We start from the raw sequence: 17,539 nt of genomic DNA, 5'->3' as shown, positions 1-17,539 counted from the left end.
TATGCCCTCGTGCAGTACTCGCACTCACCACTGTTTCTGTTTGGCACTGTTTCTCATTTCCTTTCGTTAAGCACTACACCTGGCCCTTGTTTAGCACCTATATATTCTGGTTTCTCCCCTCACTCCCATGTCAGATCATTTTCCTCTATCCTTGACCCTGTACCTGCTGTTTCCTGGTTCCCGCGATTCTGGCTCCTTGCTCCTTGCTCCTGTGTCTTGTTTCCTGTGTATCCTGAGTATCCTGTGTTTCCTGATCCGGTGTTCCGATGTCCTTATGGTCCTGTGTTCTTGTCTCTGCCTGGTCCTGTGTCCTGTGCCTCCTGTTCCAGTGTTCGCCTGCAGTGTTCCTGCCTAGACTCCTTCTCCAGTGATTCTGACCTTGCTGCATTATTTCTGTGTGACCTGCTTAGGGCTTTGCCCCTTGATGTTCATTTAGTACTTGGTGGCTGCACTACCCTGACTAAGCCTTTACCTTTGCCTAGGACTATCGTGGACTCTGCCTGCTCTATTGTATATATTGGGTTATTGTATATATTTGTGGCATTGTCATATTTTGTTTTGTATATATTATATATATATATATATCCTTTTGGTTTTCCTTAATACATTTTCTTTATTACTCCATTTATCGTGTCCTAGCATTATTTCTCTGCTAAGTTGGTTCCCACACTTAAAGGGATAGTGCTGTTGCAGGGCAGCACCCCTTCATGTCCTTACGGGTTTGTCCCTCAGATCGGGGCTATCAGGGGATATGTAATTTGTGGGGGATACCTGGTGTGGGAAGGGGTGTTCCAACTTTTGGGAAAATTGTGTGCCCTCTGCCTGGAGATAATTTATTTACTCCTTAACTTATCTCAATATCTCCCAGGCAGAGGGAAGGTGGGTATTACTGTAAAACTGTATGGTGATTGGTTATTGTCTTTGTTTGCTGTGGGAGGTCCTCTTGCAGGAGGATTTCTCATAAAAGCCAGTGTGTTTTCAATAAACTTCATTCCTGTTACACCCTTCATTAAGTCTAGGCTCATGTTTGGGGGATATTCTATTTGCTGGGGAGAATCGTCAGATAATAAAAGTGGAGGTGTGGCAGCCCCAGCCCCCCTTGTTTTCTGGCGATAGAGGATATTCCGTGAGACCCTGTGGGGTTTATTCTGCCAAATGAAGGAACCTATTTTTTGTAGTGGTGCGGGATCTGATCTTGAAACTGGGATGGGAAGGGCCTGAAAGAGCTAAAAGGATACATGGGAGTATGTTCCTCTTAACCGAGTGGACCCTCCCCACCCATGAAATAGGTTTGTCCAACCAGTTATCCATTACTCATATAAGGGTTTTTATAAGCCGAGTGCAGTTTGATTCATATAATTTTAGGGGGTCTGCCGTGAGTTGGATCCCCAAATACTTAATAGATCTAGAGGCCAATTGAATGATGTGGGTGGTGTGGATGGATGCCGCGTCCGCCCAACCGGCATGCCACTTGATTTCTCTTGGTTTGCTTTATATCCCAAGATTAAGCCGCAGTAAGTGAGCACATTTTAAACTGCTACCATTGAGTCAGCCAGGTTAGTCAGTGTCAAAAAGGACATCATCCACTTACACGGAGACTAAGAATTCCTGCCATCCGACCCTAACCCCCTGAATGTGTGGATGTGTTCAGAAGGCTTGCAGGAGTGGCTCAAGGGAAATCGCAAATAGTAAGGGGGACAGAGGACACCCCTGCCTCATCCCATTGCCGATCCCAAAGGGTGTCGGAGGCGCACCCATAATTTTCACTTGGGCTGTGACGTTCGTGTACATTGCCTTGATGTACGTTATGTGCGAAGCTGAGAAATCAGGTAGGCCAGGAGGCGAAAAAAAAAATAGGGCAATCTGACTATCAAACGCCTTTCCGGCATCCAGCGAGACTACCAGGGTGGGCGTGTTTGTGGTAGTTTGTCTCCATATGATGTCAATGTTTCGACAGGTATTCTCGAACAGTTGTCGGCCCCGGATAAATCCTGCTTGGCATGCGTGTATAAGCAAAGTCAGCAGCAGGTTTAAACGGTCTGCCAAGATTTGTGCGAGAATTTTGGAGTCGTGGTTTATCAGGGAGATAGGCCTGTAGTGATGGCGAAAGTCGATCTTGATCTGGTTTAGGGATAATATTAGCCAATGACCTCTCTATCCAGTGTCCCCCCATTTAGAAGGTCATTGAAAAGAAGGAGTTCTAACCGAGGAATATTTTCTTCCTGAAAGATTTTATAATACCCACCGTCGAAGTCATCTGGGTCCGGTGCTTTGTTCCCATTCAACCCAGATGTGGCTTTATCGATTTCGTCAGGCGATATTTTCTCATTCAGTATATTACAAGCATATTGTGAGTCAATATTGTGAGTCCCAATGTGTCAAGGAAAGAGCAAATAGCCTCATCTTCTCCTGGCTGATGGTTCGCCTCGACTAGGCAGGGATTATATAAAGATTGGTTATACCCTGAATAATTTGGCATGGTCTGTTGGGGCTGGTTTATGGAGCCATCGTTGTGCTTGATAGCTATGGCAGCTAGTCATTGCCGTGGGCGAAGAGTTCTCGCCAGTATTGGATCCATTTTGTTGGCCGATTAGTAAAAATTCCGCTAAGATCATGACTTGCCGTGTCGTCTAGGAGCAGTTCTTTGATGGTGGGCCGGATTTCCCGCAGTCTAAGGTGGTGTCGGTAGGATTGGATTTATGTCGAAGCTCCAAGCTTCGGAGGGTATCTAGTAACTGGGTAAGCCTGAGGGCTCTTTTTTTTCTCTTAAGGTCGCAAGGCGGATAAATGTACCCCCGATTACCGCTTATCCTGTCCGCCCCATCCCTGTGATCTCAGTTGTCCCCTGCATGCACTCCGGTCTATGGCAGGACACGGCACTGCATTAAAGTCCCCTCCCGTTATGAGCAAACCATGAGGGAGTGCTTCGATTTTTGCCACTAGAGTGTCCCAGAAATCTGCCATGGGTTCGTTCAGGGTGTAAATGTTTGTCAGGTGGATAGTGTGTAAATATATCATTTCAGATAAGAACATGTATCTACCCCCTCTCCCCTGGTCAAGCTTGGATCCTGTGGTCTTAATTGGGCAGGTACTGCGAATTAAAATAGCTACCCCGTTGTGTTTACAATGAGATCTGGCTTCATAGCTTGTGCTGTGTATATGGTCTTTAACCCCTTAAGGACACATGACATGTCTGACACGTCATGATTCCCTTTTATTCCAGAAGTTTGGTCCTTAAGGGGTTAAGGTAGATTTTCGCGTTTCAGAATGTGTGTTTCTTGCAAAAATGATATGTCCAAGCCCAATTTTTTCATCTCTCAAAACATCAGGCGCCTTTTTTGGAAAGTGTTTAGGCTCTTGACGTTGAGAGGTGAGTGATAGAGCCATGCCAGGATTTGTATGGGGTTGCTAAAGGTTACTGTTGTCACGGCCTCATCCTGGATGTACCCCCCACCCAGAGCCAGTCCAAAAAAGAAGATGGAGGTAAAGTAGAAGAAGAGAAAGAGAAGATGACAAAGTGAATAGGGAAGAAAGAGAACTTATCAAGATCAGTAGTAACCATCTGGTCTTACCAACCGCCAGACCATCGCGGGGTGCATGCCTCCGCACTTCCAGCCCAGAGAGTTCGTGCAGGAGATGAGGAGTCATAGGTCCTAGTCAGTGTGCACTTTCACAATGCTAAACAGAAAGTGAAATCTTGAACATTGTCTAAATGGTCATTATCCTTTATTACATCAGGGAGGGAGGTCCTGCCCCCATCCCCCATGGACCCTCTCTAGAGACTCTGTGGTGCGATTCTCTGTTAAATGAGTTTGGGCAGGGAGTGGAAGCCAGACTTCAAACCCCCTGGTATTTGTGCAATGCCAGTATAGTTCCCTTGCTGTCAAGGAGCAGGCATATAGTATACAGCGAACATTTAAACGTGCATAAGGATAACGTGCCTATAAGTGAGGGAATGGGAAGTGAGGTCTCGTGATCAGGGATCTCCACTAGGACCATGAATTAAATGGCAGAGAAACTGTCCCCCAGGGGACCTTAGTGTCAGAGGCTGACTGATGAAGTAAAACATTTAACGGGAGACGTAAACAAATAGTGAAAAATAACAGACTTATGTACCGACTAGGTATTCGAGCACATGTGTCCAAGGAGATCCGAGGAGACATTCCTCCCCATAGTCCATGCAAGAAGTTGTAGGAACCTCCCAAGGCAGGTGGTAGGATAGGCATGAGCGAGAATGCCCAGTACACATCTAGAAAACACATCTAGAAAACAGGGGTAATGAAGTAGCCATTGATATATGGACACAGAAGGAGCGAATGCATTAGGACGCATCCGTCCTCTAAAGGCAATTCAATTATGCAAGACCCAGGCTAGAGAGTCTCAAGGTCGGGACGTAATGCAGGATACATGCTCCGAGGTGTAACATGGATGGGGGGCCCTGGTATCAGGAGACAATTATGGGCGGGGCAACAGTCTTATGTCTATACACAAAGGAGAGCCAGGCCCCTTGAGCGATTACCCCCTCACCCCCAAACATAAACATCCCCCAATAAATGAACCATAATCACCGGAGGTCCCTCAGCGTACGATAGGTCATCTGGCTCAATGAGAAAAGGGATGGGCACCTCATTTTCCAGCATGTATCCATTCCCTGTGAAGTTGAGGCAGATCTCCTGGCTCAGAGGGCATGGAAGGCAAATTAAGGGTAGGCTGAAGGCCCAGGCTCCCCCCTGGTAGGAGCACATGAGTGCGCCCATCTTTGAATGCTAGTAATTTGAAGGGTTGTCCCCAGGCATAGTGGATATTAGCCCACAGTAGGGCATCTATTACCGGCTTCCAGTCGCGTCTCCTTTGGAGCCAGATCCAGGAATAGTAGAAGATAATTTTCCTGGTGCTTTATTGGTCCTTCCCTGCCTTTCTGCATCAGGGCTAACTTCGTAGGGAAGTGGAGAAATCGGATAATATCCCTAGGCGTGTCGGTATCGTTCCGCCTAGTGCGCCAGGCCCTGTGTGCACTTTCGATATGCCACATGTGGTCTGGGAGGTTGGGTAGTAGGGGCTTAAAGATGGTTAGGATGGTCTCCGCCAGAGCCCTCCCCGGCTTGCTCAGGTAGGCCTCGCAGGCGTACATTATTTCGGTGCAACCTGTTAGCCATGTCTTCAATGGCGAGTTCAGCGGCTGTCATCCTGGCCATCAGTAGGTTTACCTATGCAGCAGTTGTGGCCTCTAGCCGCTTTTCCAGTATAGCGGTCCTCTCCCCAAGCGACAATCTCACTCCATTCAGGATTAAAAGATTACTCCAAGCACCATAAACACTTCAGTGATTTGAAGTGGTCATGGTGTCTGTATGTGCACCATCACTTTCAAACACTGCAAATACAGAGTTTAACCTCTCTGCTGCTTGATGTGCAACTTAACCTTCAGCAACATTATTGGGACACTGGTGTTCCGGGCTGGCAAACCTCAATTCTGTGCATATTCTAATGTAATTAAAATCTCATCTCCACAGTAACTAAATAAGAAATTAAACAACTTTGATCTGATTTGCCAGATTAAATTGGCCAGATTTTTAAAATCTATTTGAAAGTGAAAATGTGTTTGTGTAATAGACTACAGCTTTCAGTCTTTCCTTCCCACGGCAAAAGCAGCAGGGATCAACATAATGATGCTATGGTAGTGAGAGAAAAAAAAAAAAAAAAAAAAAAAAAGAGTTTTTACTATATTGAACATTTTCTAACATTTTGGATATATTCTAATGTCTGTTTTTTATAAAGAAAAAAATGTTACAATGGAAGGCAAGCAGATTCACATTGTTTATGGAAATTTGGTTATTTTCAAACAAGAGTGCTAACATCTGCAAACACTGATACATGACTTTCAATGCCTATTTCAAGATAATTTATAAAAATGTTAAAATAGAAGCGGTCCCAAAACAGAACCTTGAGGGACACCACTTACTACTTTTGTCCAGCCTTAAAAAGTACCATTAATGAAAACTCGTTGTACTCTATCCTTGAGCCAATGTTCTACCCAAGAACAAGAATAATCATCTAGACCAATTTCTTTTAGTTTGAAGACAAACCTATTGTGAGGAACCGTATCAAATGCCTTGACAAAATCCAAGTAGATCACATCCACTGCAACACCCTGATCAATACTTCTACTTACTTCTTCGTAGAATGCAATGAGGTTAGTTTGACATGACCCATTTTTCATAAAACCATGCTGATTATTGCTAACAAAGTTCTTGCCAATGAATCCCTGAATATTATCCCTTAATAGCCCTTCAAATAATTTCCCAGTCACAGAAGTTAAGCTCACAGGTCTATAATTTCCAGGCAAGGATTTTGAACCCTTTTTAAATATAGGAACAACATCTGCCTTCCTCCAATCCTCCGGTACAATACCTGAAAGAATCTTGGAAAAATTAAATACAGAGGTTCACTTATTTCCCCACTTAGCTCCTTAAGTACTTGTGGGTGAATACCATCATGCCCTGGAGCTTTATTTAAATTAATTTTCTTTAATAGCTGTAGCACCTTGTCGAGTTATCCAATCAAGTTATCTGCAAGTTTTTTTGCAGCAATCATTTGCATATCTCTTGCCACAGGATCCTCATTAATATATACTGAAGAAAAATAGTTATTTAAAATTTCTGCTTTTTCCTGGTCTTCATTAGCTAACAAACCCATCTCTGTTTCCATTGTACCCACACTTTCATTTTTTGTTGGATTGCCGGCATCTTGTGTGGCTGTTGGGCTCACTCTCGCGACTGCAAATAAGCCGGGAATGGTTCCCCCGGTTCAGTGCCCCTCTTAGGGTGCTTCTCAGAGGGTCTCATCTCCATTCCCTGGTGTAGGTGGAGTACAGGGTCTTTTTCACTGCGTGCTCCATGGTCAGGCCAAGCCCCCTTTGTTTTGTTATTTTTAATATACTAGGCCTGGAGTACATTCTGGGCTAACAAAATTTATTTTTAAATACTTCTCAACTTTTTATTTATTTTATAAAAGACAAGTTTGTCAACACCTTCAAAACCTTTGGTGCCCATTAGACAGATGTTTTTGTACCTCATAGTGCCAGTTGAGAACATTTTACAGTTGAAGACCAGACCCAGCAGATGCATTTCTCCATAATTGGTCAGGATGGACCAATTATGCGTTTCCACAGCAAGGACTAGTAGAGACCAATATAGACAAGATTTCAAATGGCAACAATGGTATTGTTACACAACTATGGCTTACACAACTTTGGCTTTCTTACCATCTGGATAAATCTTTAGAGAGAGTCCATATATTCTCCCTCTGTTGCCAGAAGGATTACAAGAATGTCCATCCCCTAATTATATCAAATAACCACATTTTAGTAGCTTTGTTTTGGCTATCCTGAAATTGTCAGAGAACCTTTGGAGTCATCTCAAAATCTGTAATCTGATACATAGGCTGATAGTGATTGGTGCACCTTATGTGATTTGGGTCCTGTACAAGCAACAGAAATTATTCATTTGTTTTAAAGATGGAAAACATTACAAAACAACATAGTTCAGCCATATCAGCATGTTATATACAGAATGATTATAATTGGATCAGGAAACACCCTTTGATTTGTAAATTGATAGAAGCCATTTAGAATTTAAAAAGAGATCTCCCTAAATGTGGAAAATATTGACATGTGATTAAAAATGCGCAGTTTACTGAAATCTTGGGATCATATTTGATTGTCTCTGAAACAAATCTCATTGAAATTGCCATCTTTATTTTTATGTTCAATTTTATTTAAATGCAGATCAGAATCGAAACTGCCCTTTGGTCGGTTATCTGATGCTGAACGTCCTAAAGCAGTGAATAACGCTTTCTTATGGGGAAATCCTAAAGCGAGCTAGACTACTGCCACGCATCCGGTCCCCCCTGACAGCTGACGGCAGGGGAGGAGTGTGGGTGGTGCCTGACCCATCGTCAAGGGACATTGGCACTGGATTCAGGAAAGTGACAAGGGTTTTTAACCCCTTTGAGCATGAGGAAGGGGGCACTGTAGGAGCTTATTGTGCCAGGAAATTGGGTTTGTCTTCCTGGCACGATAAAATACCTTTAAGTGCCAAGAACATGTATCTATATCAGTGATATAAAGTTTATATTGTTCTATGTTGCATTTAATTGTAATGATTTTTAGTAGATCATTATGGCTTAAAAACTCAATCAAATATCGCAAATATAGACAAAAAGTATAGATTCATTATAAACAAGGGGTGAGTGAAAGGAAGGAAATCAAATGGCGGGATAACAACTTTTATATGTTTAGTCTTCTTTAGTTTGAAGACTATTCAATTGATAGAAGAAGATAATAGGTTTGTAAGACAAATGCTTAGTTCGGTCTACTTTATATCTTTGGGATTTTAAATAATATAGTTGTATGTTTTTACTGAAGGATTTAGATTGTCTTAAGTATTCCTGTGTCCCCACCCACTTTATATTTATTAATTTTAAACAAGCATTGATGGGTATTTTACGGTGGCAAGAGATTGGTTGATATGTTTTAAATGGTTTTAAAATGCATTTGTGTTTTCGTTGATGCTATTTTGGACAGTAAAGAGAAAAAAGCATTAAAGGGACACTATAGTCACCTGAACAACTTCAGCTTAATGAGGTTGTTCAGGTGAGTGCTACAGCTACCCGGAGCCTTTTTCTTGTAAGCACTGTATTTTCTGAGAAAATGCAGTGTTTACATTGGAAGCTTGGAACACCTCTTGTTGCAGTCAGACGGCCACCAGAGGGACTTCCGAGTTCAGAGGCCCTAAAAAGGCCTCTCGTCCGATGCATTCTGGGTGAATGCATCAGACGGGCTATCAGCACACAAAGCACTGTGAACGCGCTTTGTGTGCTGATAGCCTGTCAGCACTGCTGTGGGCGTGGCTTCAGCTGACAGCTTCAGCTTCAGCTGACAGCTGAAGCCCGAACCCACAGGGACGCTTACTGTCCACAATAGTGGTTGAAGGGGGGGGGGGGGGAGACCTACTCTCCTCCCCCCCCGGCCCCCACCGCTGTGCGGCGGGTGGGGGCCCTAAAATTATCAATAAGGGGGGGACCTACAGTCCCTCCCCCGGCCCCCACCCCTGTGCGGCAGGTGGGGGCCCTAAAATTATCAATGAGGGGGGGACCTACTGTCCCCCCCCGGCCCCCACCCCTGTGCGGCGGGTGGGGGCCCTAAAATGATCAATAAGGGGGGGGGACCTACTGTCCCCCCCCCCCGGCCCCCACCCCTGTGCGGCGGGTGGGGGCCCTAAAATTATCAATGAGGGGGGGACCTACTGTCCCCCCCCCGGCCCCCACCCCTGAGCGGTGGGTGGGGGCCCTAAATACAAAGGAGGGGGGGGGACCCTAGTTAAACCTCCCCCCCCCCACAAAAAAAAAATATCTCCCTACCTACCCCCCCTCACCCTAAAAATAATGAGGGGGGAACATTAACTAAAAACCTGTAAAAAAAAAAAAAAAAAAAAAGATAAAAAAAAAAAAAACTTGCCATTCGATGTTTTCTTTCTTCTAAAATCTTCTTTCTTCAGCCCCAAAAAAGGCCAGATAAAAATCCATAATAACCGACGCAATAAAAAAAAAAAAAAAAAAAAAAAAAAAGCGCAAAAAAAATAATCCATCTTCACCCATGGAGGGCTCCGCGCAGACTGAGCTCCGCAGGGTGGGAAAGGCTTATAAAGCCTTGCCCCGCCCTGCAATTAGGCTAAGAACACTCTGATTGGTGGGTTTAAACCAATCAGAGTGCTCTTTGTCATTTTACAAGCGTGGGAAAGTTCTTTGGAATTTTCCCACGCTTGTAAAATGACAGAGCACTGTGATTGGATGGATTTCAAGCCATCCAATCACAGTGCTCTTTGTCATTTTACAAGCGTGGGAAAGTTCTTTGGAATTTTCCCACGCTTGTAAAATGACACAGAGCACTGTGATTGGATGGATTTCAAGCCATCCAATCACAGTGCTCTTTGTCATTTTACAAGCGTGGGAAAGTTCTTTGGAATTTTCCCACGCTTGTAAAATGACACAGAGCACTGTGATTGGATGGATTTCAAGCCATCCAATCACAGTGCTCTGTGTCATTTTACAAGCGTGGGAAAATTCCAAAGAACTTTCCCACGCTTGTAAAATGACAAAGAGCACTCTGATTGGCTTAAACCCACCAATCAGAGTGTTCTTAGCCTAATTGCAGGGCGGGGCAAGGCTTTATAAGCCTTTCCCACCCTGCGGAGCTCAGTCTGCGCGGAGCCCTCCATGGGTGAAGATGGATTTTTTTTTTGCGCTCGTTTTTTTTTTTTTTTTTTTATTGCGTCGGTTATTATGGATTTTTATTTGGCCTTTTTTGGGGCTGAAGAAAGAAGATTTTAGAAGAAAGAAAACATCGAATGGTAAGTTGATTTTATCTTATTTTTTCTTTTTTTTTTACAGGTTTTTAGTTAATGGTCCCCCCTCATTATTTTTAGGGTGAGGGGGGTAGGTAGGGAGATAATTTTTTTTTGGGGGGGGGGGGAAGGGTTAACTAGGGTCCCCCCCCCTTTGTATTTAGGGCCCCCACCCACCGCTCAGGGGTGGGGGCCGGGGGGGGACAAAAGGTCCCCCCCTTATTGATAATTTTAGGGCCCCCACCCGCCGCTCAGGGGTGGGGGCCGGGGGGGGGGGGAACAGTAGGTCCCCCCCCCCTTATTGATAATTTTATCACAAAGAGCACACTGTATGGTTATGGCAGTAGCTTGATAGAACCATTCATAAGGAAATATATGTTTCTAGCACCAATTAAGTTTATGAAAAGTAGATTAAACAACCCAAACCAGGGTTTCTCTTGCCCTTGTCAGGAAACAGATGTATACAAAAATGAGGGAACAACGCCCAGGGTATTCCTCGATAGTAGGGCAAATATGGAATGAAAAATAAGCACAAAAATACTATATCGTGTAGCATTTAAGAGGAACACTAGAGCAAAAAAATTAAATAAAAAATATTCAGAATCATCACTTGTTTTTGACTTTTACATCATAAGTGGATGGGGAATATTAATTTCTGATGAGCTACAGTGTCCCAATTATATAAAATGACCATAAAAATGTGTTTTGAAGTGCATATGACCTTCTCTCACGTAGGATATGAAAAACAAAATGCATAGGAAGTGATGCAGATATACAAATCAAAATTGGAAAAAAAAAATCTTTAAAAAGAAAACCCATGAAATATTTGCTGTGTTACAAGAGCAATAATAAAAAAAAAATAATAAAAAGATTATATAGATATATATGTATGTGTTGGAAGGCCAATTGGCCTGAATTTGTGGGAGGAGTTTTGACCCTATATAAACCCTACCCCACTACTTACCTTTGCCGTTCAAGCTGTTTTGACTGTCACCATAATTACCTGCATTTCCGGTCAGCCATTCCCGCCAAAATTCTGCAGCAAGCAGTCTCCCTCCAGCAGCACCTACCGCAGACTTCCGGGCTCATCCACCAGCTGCCCCGCGGCTTTCCCGACTCGCTACCCGGCTGTCGAGCTTCCGGTCACGAGGCCGGCACGCAAACGTAAGCTTCAACGTGGGGAATAGCGTTCGGCTATTTCCCACGTTCGGGCCTAAAAACGCGGGGATAGGCTCCCTAGATATACAACGTATCCGTTAAGGCAAATTTTAGCCGTCCGCAGAGTACACATGATTTTCGTTCTCTTACGTTTTTAAAATTTTACCGTACGCTTATATTCACCTTACGTTTGCCTGTTACTCACTTTCGTTAGACGAAACACATACGAACGGCTGGGTCACTAACATTTCATTTCATCTAATCTAAACCCACCAGTCATATTATATCTCTCTCACACGTTCGGTAGCCGAATGCATAAGGTTCTATGCATTAAAAAAAAAAAAAAAAATATATTGAAGTATATGTTCCTCTATGTATGTTTTATTTATGTTCACGACACTACCTAAATTTTTTCCTTCGTCTAAATGGCATTATTTCACCACACTGTCACATTTAAAGGATGTATATATCCCAGGCGTTTTCTCTTAAAGGAACAGTTTCCCCTTTTACGGTTAAAGGGCCTAGCCCCACAAAAACCTCTAAAAAGTTATCAAACTCCAAGCTCACTTTTCCAGTAGCTCTTATTTTTAAATCTGTTTAATTGTAACACTATACTCCGGTTCCTTAATTTTTTTTAAAATTTTTTTTTTTTTAAATGTTTTAGGTTGTACTACTTTATTTTCTCAAGAAGACTCCAGGAGGTGGTTCCAGTATCCAGTACCACTGTTTCAGGTAAATAAGGTTAAAACATTTTACGTTTCCCCTGAGGCCTCATTTCAGCCTCCACTGCCTTTTTTTACAATACCCTCCCACCTCTCAAAACATTAAACACACCAGGTTAAAAGATGCCTCACTCTCCAGGTCACTATTATATTAAATGTTAAATATTGTGTTTTAATTTCTACATATCTTTACGTAGACCTGCATCATTGCGCAGATTCACTACGCCTTCAAAGACCATCAGTCTACCTGGTTCCCGACATTCCAGTAGTAGGTATCCCTAATCTCACTCACTACTATTACGTCCTTCTAAGGCCTCACTTCGCCTTCATATCTGTCAAATAATATTGCTCAATTGTGGGATCCCAGGGGCTTGTCTCAAAAAATTTGAACCTACGTTCAGGTCTCTCATTACACGAGCGTTTATGATACAGTGTTTCTGTTACACACCATTCCATACGTTGTACATTTTTATTACCAATTGCATGCCTCTGGCCTACTAGCGTCTGTCTTACCCCTAGGTTCCTGGACTGGTCCTGATTCATTCTAATATATATATGTAGTAGTTTTGAAAAGCACTCCAAGGACTTCATATAAGTGAAAATAAACTTAGCTTTATTCAGCAACAACAAAAGGTGATCGACGTTTCAGTCCTACAGCAGGACTTTATGTATTATTGATGCCGACAAGCACCGGGCCACATAACTGATTACACTGGAGTGCAGGCTTTTGGACATTGTTATATAGTATATAGATATAGAAGTCGCCTGAGCAATTTCCAGATATACAGAACTAACACTCAAGGTCAGTATCTACATACCTCCTGCAAGAGACAAGCCCCCATCAGGGTAGAGCACACAATGCATTCCTTACACACACTCAATGCACCCCTTATAGACGCACAAACTGCATCCAGTACATACACAGAAACACACCTTGCAGCCCTTACACATACAAACACAATGCATTCCTTACACACATATCAGGACATCCCCTACACACTCCACCCCCTGTGAACAAATTCATTGGTGGAACATGAAGGTGGACCCTGAGCTGTGTAAAGGGCCCCCAAAAAAGGGAGCTGCTTCCCGTTCTCCCAGAACATTGATTTTGTAAAACAGTTACAAACAGCCTCCAGAGATCCTGTTCTACACCAGACCAGTGGTGCCAGACTGCAGCTAGAGACCATCATCCTCATCTGGTTGTAAGTAGGCAATCTAGTATATTATTACTATTATATTATACTATATTATACTTAATATAACTGCACATGTGTTAAACTGCATGATATTCCAAACAAAGCCCAAAAGAGTGGAGAAAATGGAGAGAGTAAGGATAGGTACAGGGTCTCAACTAGTAAGGTAGAGCCAACATAAAAGCTCTAGAAAATGGATAAATATATAAATAAAGCAGGTACAAAAACCTACACGTACTAGGAGATCCCTAACCAAATGTAATAAATAATACAAATATTACACACAGATAAGACGGTGGATATCCCAGCATATAAAAAGACAAATCGTACTTTACACGATAAGCACTGTATATTGCACTCTACCCTCAAATTTGTGTTTTTATATGCTGGGATATCCACCGTCTTATCTGTGTGTAATATTTGTATTATTTATCACATTTGGTTAGGGATCTCCTAGTACGTGTAGGTTTTCGTACCAAAAAAACCCAACAAAAAAACGCACACCACTTTCTCTGTTTGTGTGCGCATGCACACACACACACACACACACACACACACACTTTTTTTTCTATCCTGCTCCTCCTTTTTGTTGCCTCTATGGGTCATTTCTCACTTGTTCTGTGCATTGAAAGCAAAGTGTAGTCCCTTGGACATCAATAATCCTTTTTCTCCTTAATAAAATTTTAAAAAATAATGTTTTTTTTGCACCATGGGTAGAACTCCTAATACCCAAGAAATCAAAAGTGCTTGTCCAACTTGCTAGTCATTTTCTCCATTATATTCTGTATGCAGAGAAGTCGTAAAGCATGAGCATGCTGGGCAGCTGCCCTGGGTCCCACAAGCATAAAGGCCCCATAGGCTTGCCAAAATATTTAAAATATTATTGCAGGAGATTTATTCAGAACCTTCAAACCCTCTTTATTAAAATGTTTAGGTGGACTACTCACATCAGTATCAGCGGTTATCTGTACATGCGAACTTGCTGTTGCGAATACATATCTTGACAAAAACAACATGCACGTACTACTGGACATAAGCAAGACAAACACATAATTCCTTGAAGCCGTAAAGCTACAATAAAGTTCTTCTAATATTTTTAACAGTCCATATCAGTTGCCTCCCCCTGCTACCTACTAAACATAAATAATATGTTTTTTTAATGTTTATCGCCTACAGGACAGAGTCAATCGGGCACGTTCTGTTCAAAACAAAAACTGGAATTTGCGCTATATATTTGTTCAACCGTAATTCACCTCTTTCATATTAAGTGCATCCACAATTATATACCATTTTGTTCAGGAGAAACAGGGCTTTAATTTCTCATTAACTATTCATATATGGAACATAATTTATTATTATGAATAAAATAAAAAAAACTGAGAAATTAAGATTTTTTTAAAAATGGGTTGCGTTGTCTACTTTTGCAAATGGTACACCTTCATGGGGGTAATTCTCATTCCTGGGCTACCATACGGTCCAGAGCAACATTACCAATCTGGCAAATTTTAATGTGAAAAAAAATGAAATGCAAGCCTTATATTTGACTCTGTAACTTTCCAAAACACCATAAAACCTGTACATGGGGGTTATACTTGGGAGACTTCACTGAACACAAACATAAGTGTTTTCAAAACATATTACAACAATAATATTGTCAGTAAGAGTGCCGTTCATGTGTGAAAAATGCAAAATAAAAAAACTTCACTTTTAAATGTTACATGTTTAATAATATTTTTTTATTTTATTTTTTACACTACCCACCAGCAGGGTGACAGTCTAACAGTCCAGACAGTCCCCCTGCTGGCAGATCCACAGCCAGCTATAGGGGGCCATGTGATCACGCTTTGAGAGCGATCACATGGCCCCAGTGGCCTGATTTTCCAGAGGAGGGCTGCCTGGGCTGTCAGGCAGTCCTCCCGAAGAGGATCGCGGAAGGGGTACGTTTCTCCATGCAGCTTAAGTCGTTACAGTGTTCTATGCCGCCGCAACGGCTTTAAAGCCCATTATAATGGGGACGGCAAAGAACGCCGTAACAGAGTTAAGGGGTTAAACACTGATTTTGTTGGAGGAACCAATAAATATAAGCTTAAAGAGTTATTCAGAATTTACATTTTTAGTTTTGTGAGTGGTTGTGTAAGCAGGCCCCAGTGCACCTGTCCACATGGTGCTTTGAAGATACAGAGTTCGGCTGAACCTACATTTGGCCTTAATTTGGACGAGATGCAATTGAGCCGGAATCAAATTAACAAATATACATTCCTATACTTTTTCTGGAAAAGCAAAAATGTTTTGAACAAAAAAAAAAAATCCCACTGAAATAAATAGACCTATTCTTATTCTCCTTCCAAATTTTCTAGAGTTCATTCACTAAAAACATTGTATATTGAATTAAAGATCAATTGAAAAAAAAAAAAAAAAAAAAAAAAGCCATATTAGAGATGGAATATTTTTACCCAAGAAAAAAAAAAAACGTAGCAGTCTCCAGATCATTTCAATTTGGTGTTTAGTAAATAAGTCCCATTGTGCCACCTCTAGCCCATAAAGTTTCTTTAGTTCTTAACCTTTGCAGATGGAATCAATATAGTTTAATAAAACCTGGAATATTTTTAAGACAGAAATAATTGTCCAAGGCAGCATAATAAATTACAGACAATTTGTACTTTAGCAAATTATGAATGCCTGTGTGGAGGATTAAGAGTTCTAAATTTGAACCCTCAAAGAAATGCTACAGTATGCATAACATCCAGATGCAATGCAGTGTCCCATAGCACAGCAAGTCCACAGTAGTAAGCATAAAACAGTAACTGCAGAATGCAATGCAGGAACTACCTATTTAACGACCTAGCACTGACATAGCAGGATTATCCAGACAGAGTACTTTACAAAACTGAACAATGATCCATAAAAAGAGATATATAGAATTAGAGATACTAATGCAAAAGTAATAGTGGGCCCTTGCTGCAAGCTTTCAGGTTATATTTGCAGCACTTATAAAAAGTGCCATGAGCACTTACCTTGAGTTTCTTTACAGCCTTGATGCTGTCCTGCTCCTGACTCCATACAGTCGTCCCTCCTTTATCGTACTGACATTGCCAGCCATCGGGATTCTCGCACAGCTCCCGAAAAGAGTTAAAATCTGCATCATCTGGAATATGCACCATGTTTTCACTCCAAATTGCAGGCTCGCCTTCACTTGTATGAAACTAAAACACAAACCTGTCTTAGTTATTGTTGAATATCACTCGGGGGGCGGTATAACCTGATAAGTAGACGTGGCTCACTTTAGAATCTGCAAACAAACACTCTATGGTTTGCCATTTCCAGATTATTTTTAAATGATACTATAGTTTTGCTTTCCTTTTTTAAATCTTTGATAACGTTGATTCTATGTATTATGCTGCGTGCCTTCTTAGAGATTTTTCAATTCTTACAATATATTTCAATATCTGATGTAGCCAGGTTCTGAGCTCACAGGACTGCACTAAAAGCTTGTCTTGTTTTCTCCAGGATGCACTGTGGGTAGGCTCTTGTTTCATTCACATAAGCCCTCTAATCCTATATTATTCAGTAGGTAACATCACACAGGTGTCTCAGATGTCTCTCCCATCCCTCCTCTTTCTTTCTTAACACACTCCCCTTTCGTTGCTTCCTCTGTCTTTAATAATCGCCACATGATCTTGCAGCAGTTGATGCAGCTGATCACCAGCCAAGTTTAGCAGCATATCCATTAAAAGGGCTTGTGTGGATCCATTGCACGACTGAGGACATCATGCTTTTTATAGTGTGACGTGAGCACTGCAGCATATTTTAAAACTAGCTCTTACTGCACTAACATTGCAGAGGGCAGATCAAGATTAAAACTCAAATCAGAATATTAAAACAAAAAAAAAATGAAAATATTTCTAGCTCAAATGATATTGGTTGCAGTGGCTTGGATTGGTCTAAAGTGAAATGTCCACTATGCATGAAAATTATTCATGGAATTCTTATCCCAGGCTGCAAGCATCTCTGTCACACTAGGAATGAGACAAACTCCACTAGAGTGTACACAGTGCAGTAACCTCTT

The 17,539-nt window shown here is 41.9% G+C and overlaps 1 protein-coding gene across 2 annotated transcripts in view; it reads right to left on the bottom strand.

Annotated features, from left to right (window-relative positions):
* Positions 1-17,070, bottom strand: part of LOC134601006 (START domain-containing protein 10-like) — an 84,495-nt gene extending 67,425 nt beyond the window's left edge. Inside the window, exons 1-2 of one of the 2 annotated variants that reach the window (XM_063445419.1) lie at positions 16,905-17,070; positions 16,488-16,676 (exon numbers count right to left, since the gene is read on the bottom strand). In XM_063445419.1, coding sequence (XP_063301489.1) covers positions 16,488-16,676; positions 16,905-17,009 — 294 coding nt within the window. In that variant the 5' untranslated portion in view covers positions 17,010-17,070. Of the gene's footprint in view, positions 1-16,487; positions 16,677-16,754 lie in introns of both variants that reach the window. The other variant, XM_063445420.1, reaches the window with a different exon arrangement.
* Between the last annotated feature and the right edge of the window lie 469 nt (positions 17,071-17,539).

The sequence above is a fragment of the Pelobates fuscus genome, chromosome 3, assembly GCF_036172605.1.
Source record: "Pelobates fuscus isolate aPelFus1 chromosome 3, aPelFus1.pri, whole genome shotgun sequence".
NCBI classification, from domain to species: Eukaryota; Metazoa; Chordata; class Amphibia; order Anura; family Pelobatidae; genus Pelobates; species Pelobates fuscus.
The sequence above is the reverse complement of the archived record's forward strand: the minus strand, read 5'-3'. Positions and strand labels throughout refer to the sequence as shown.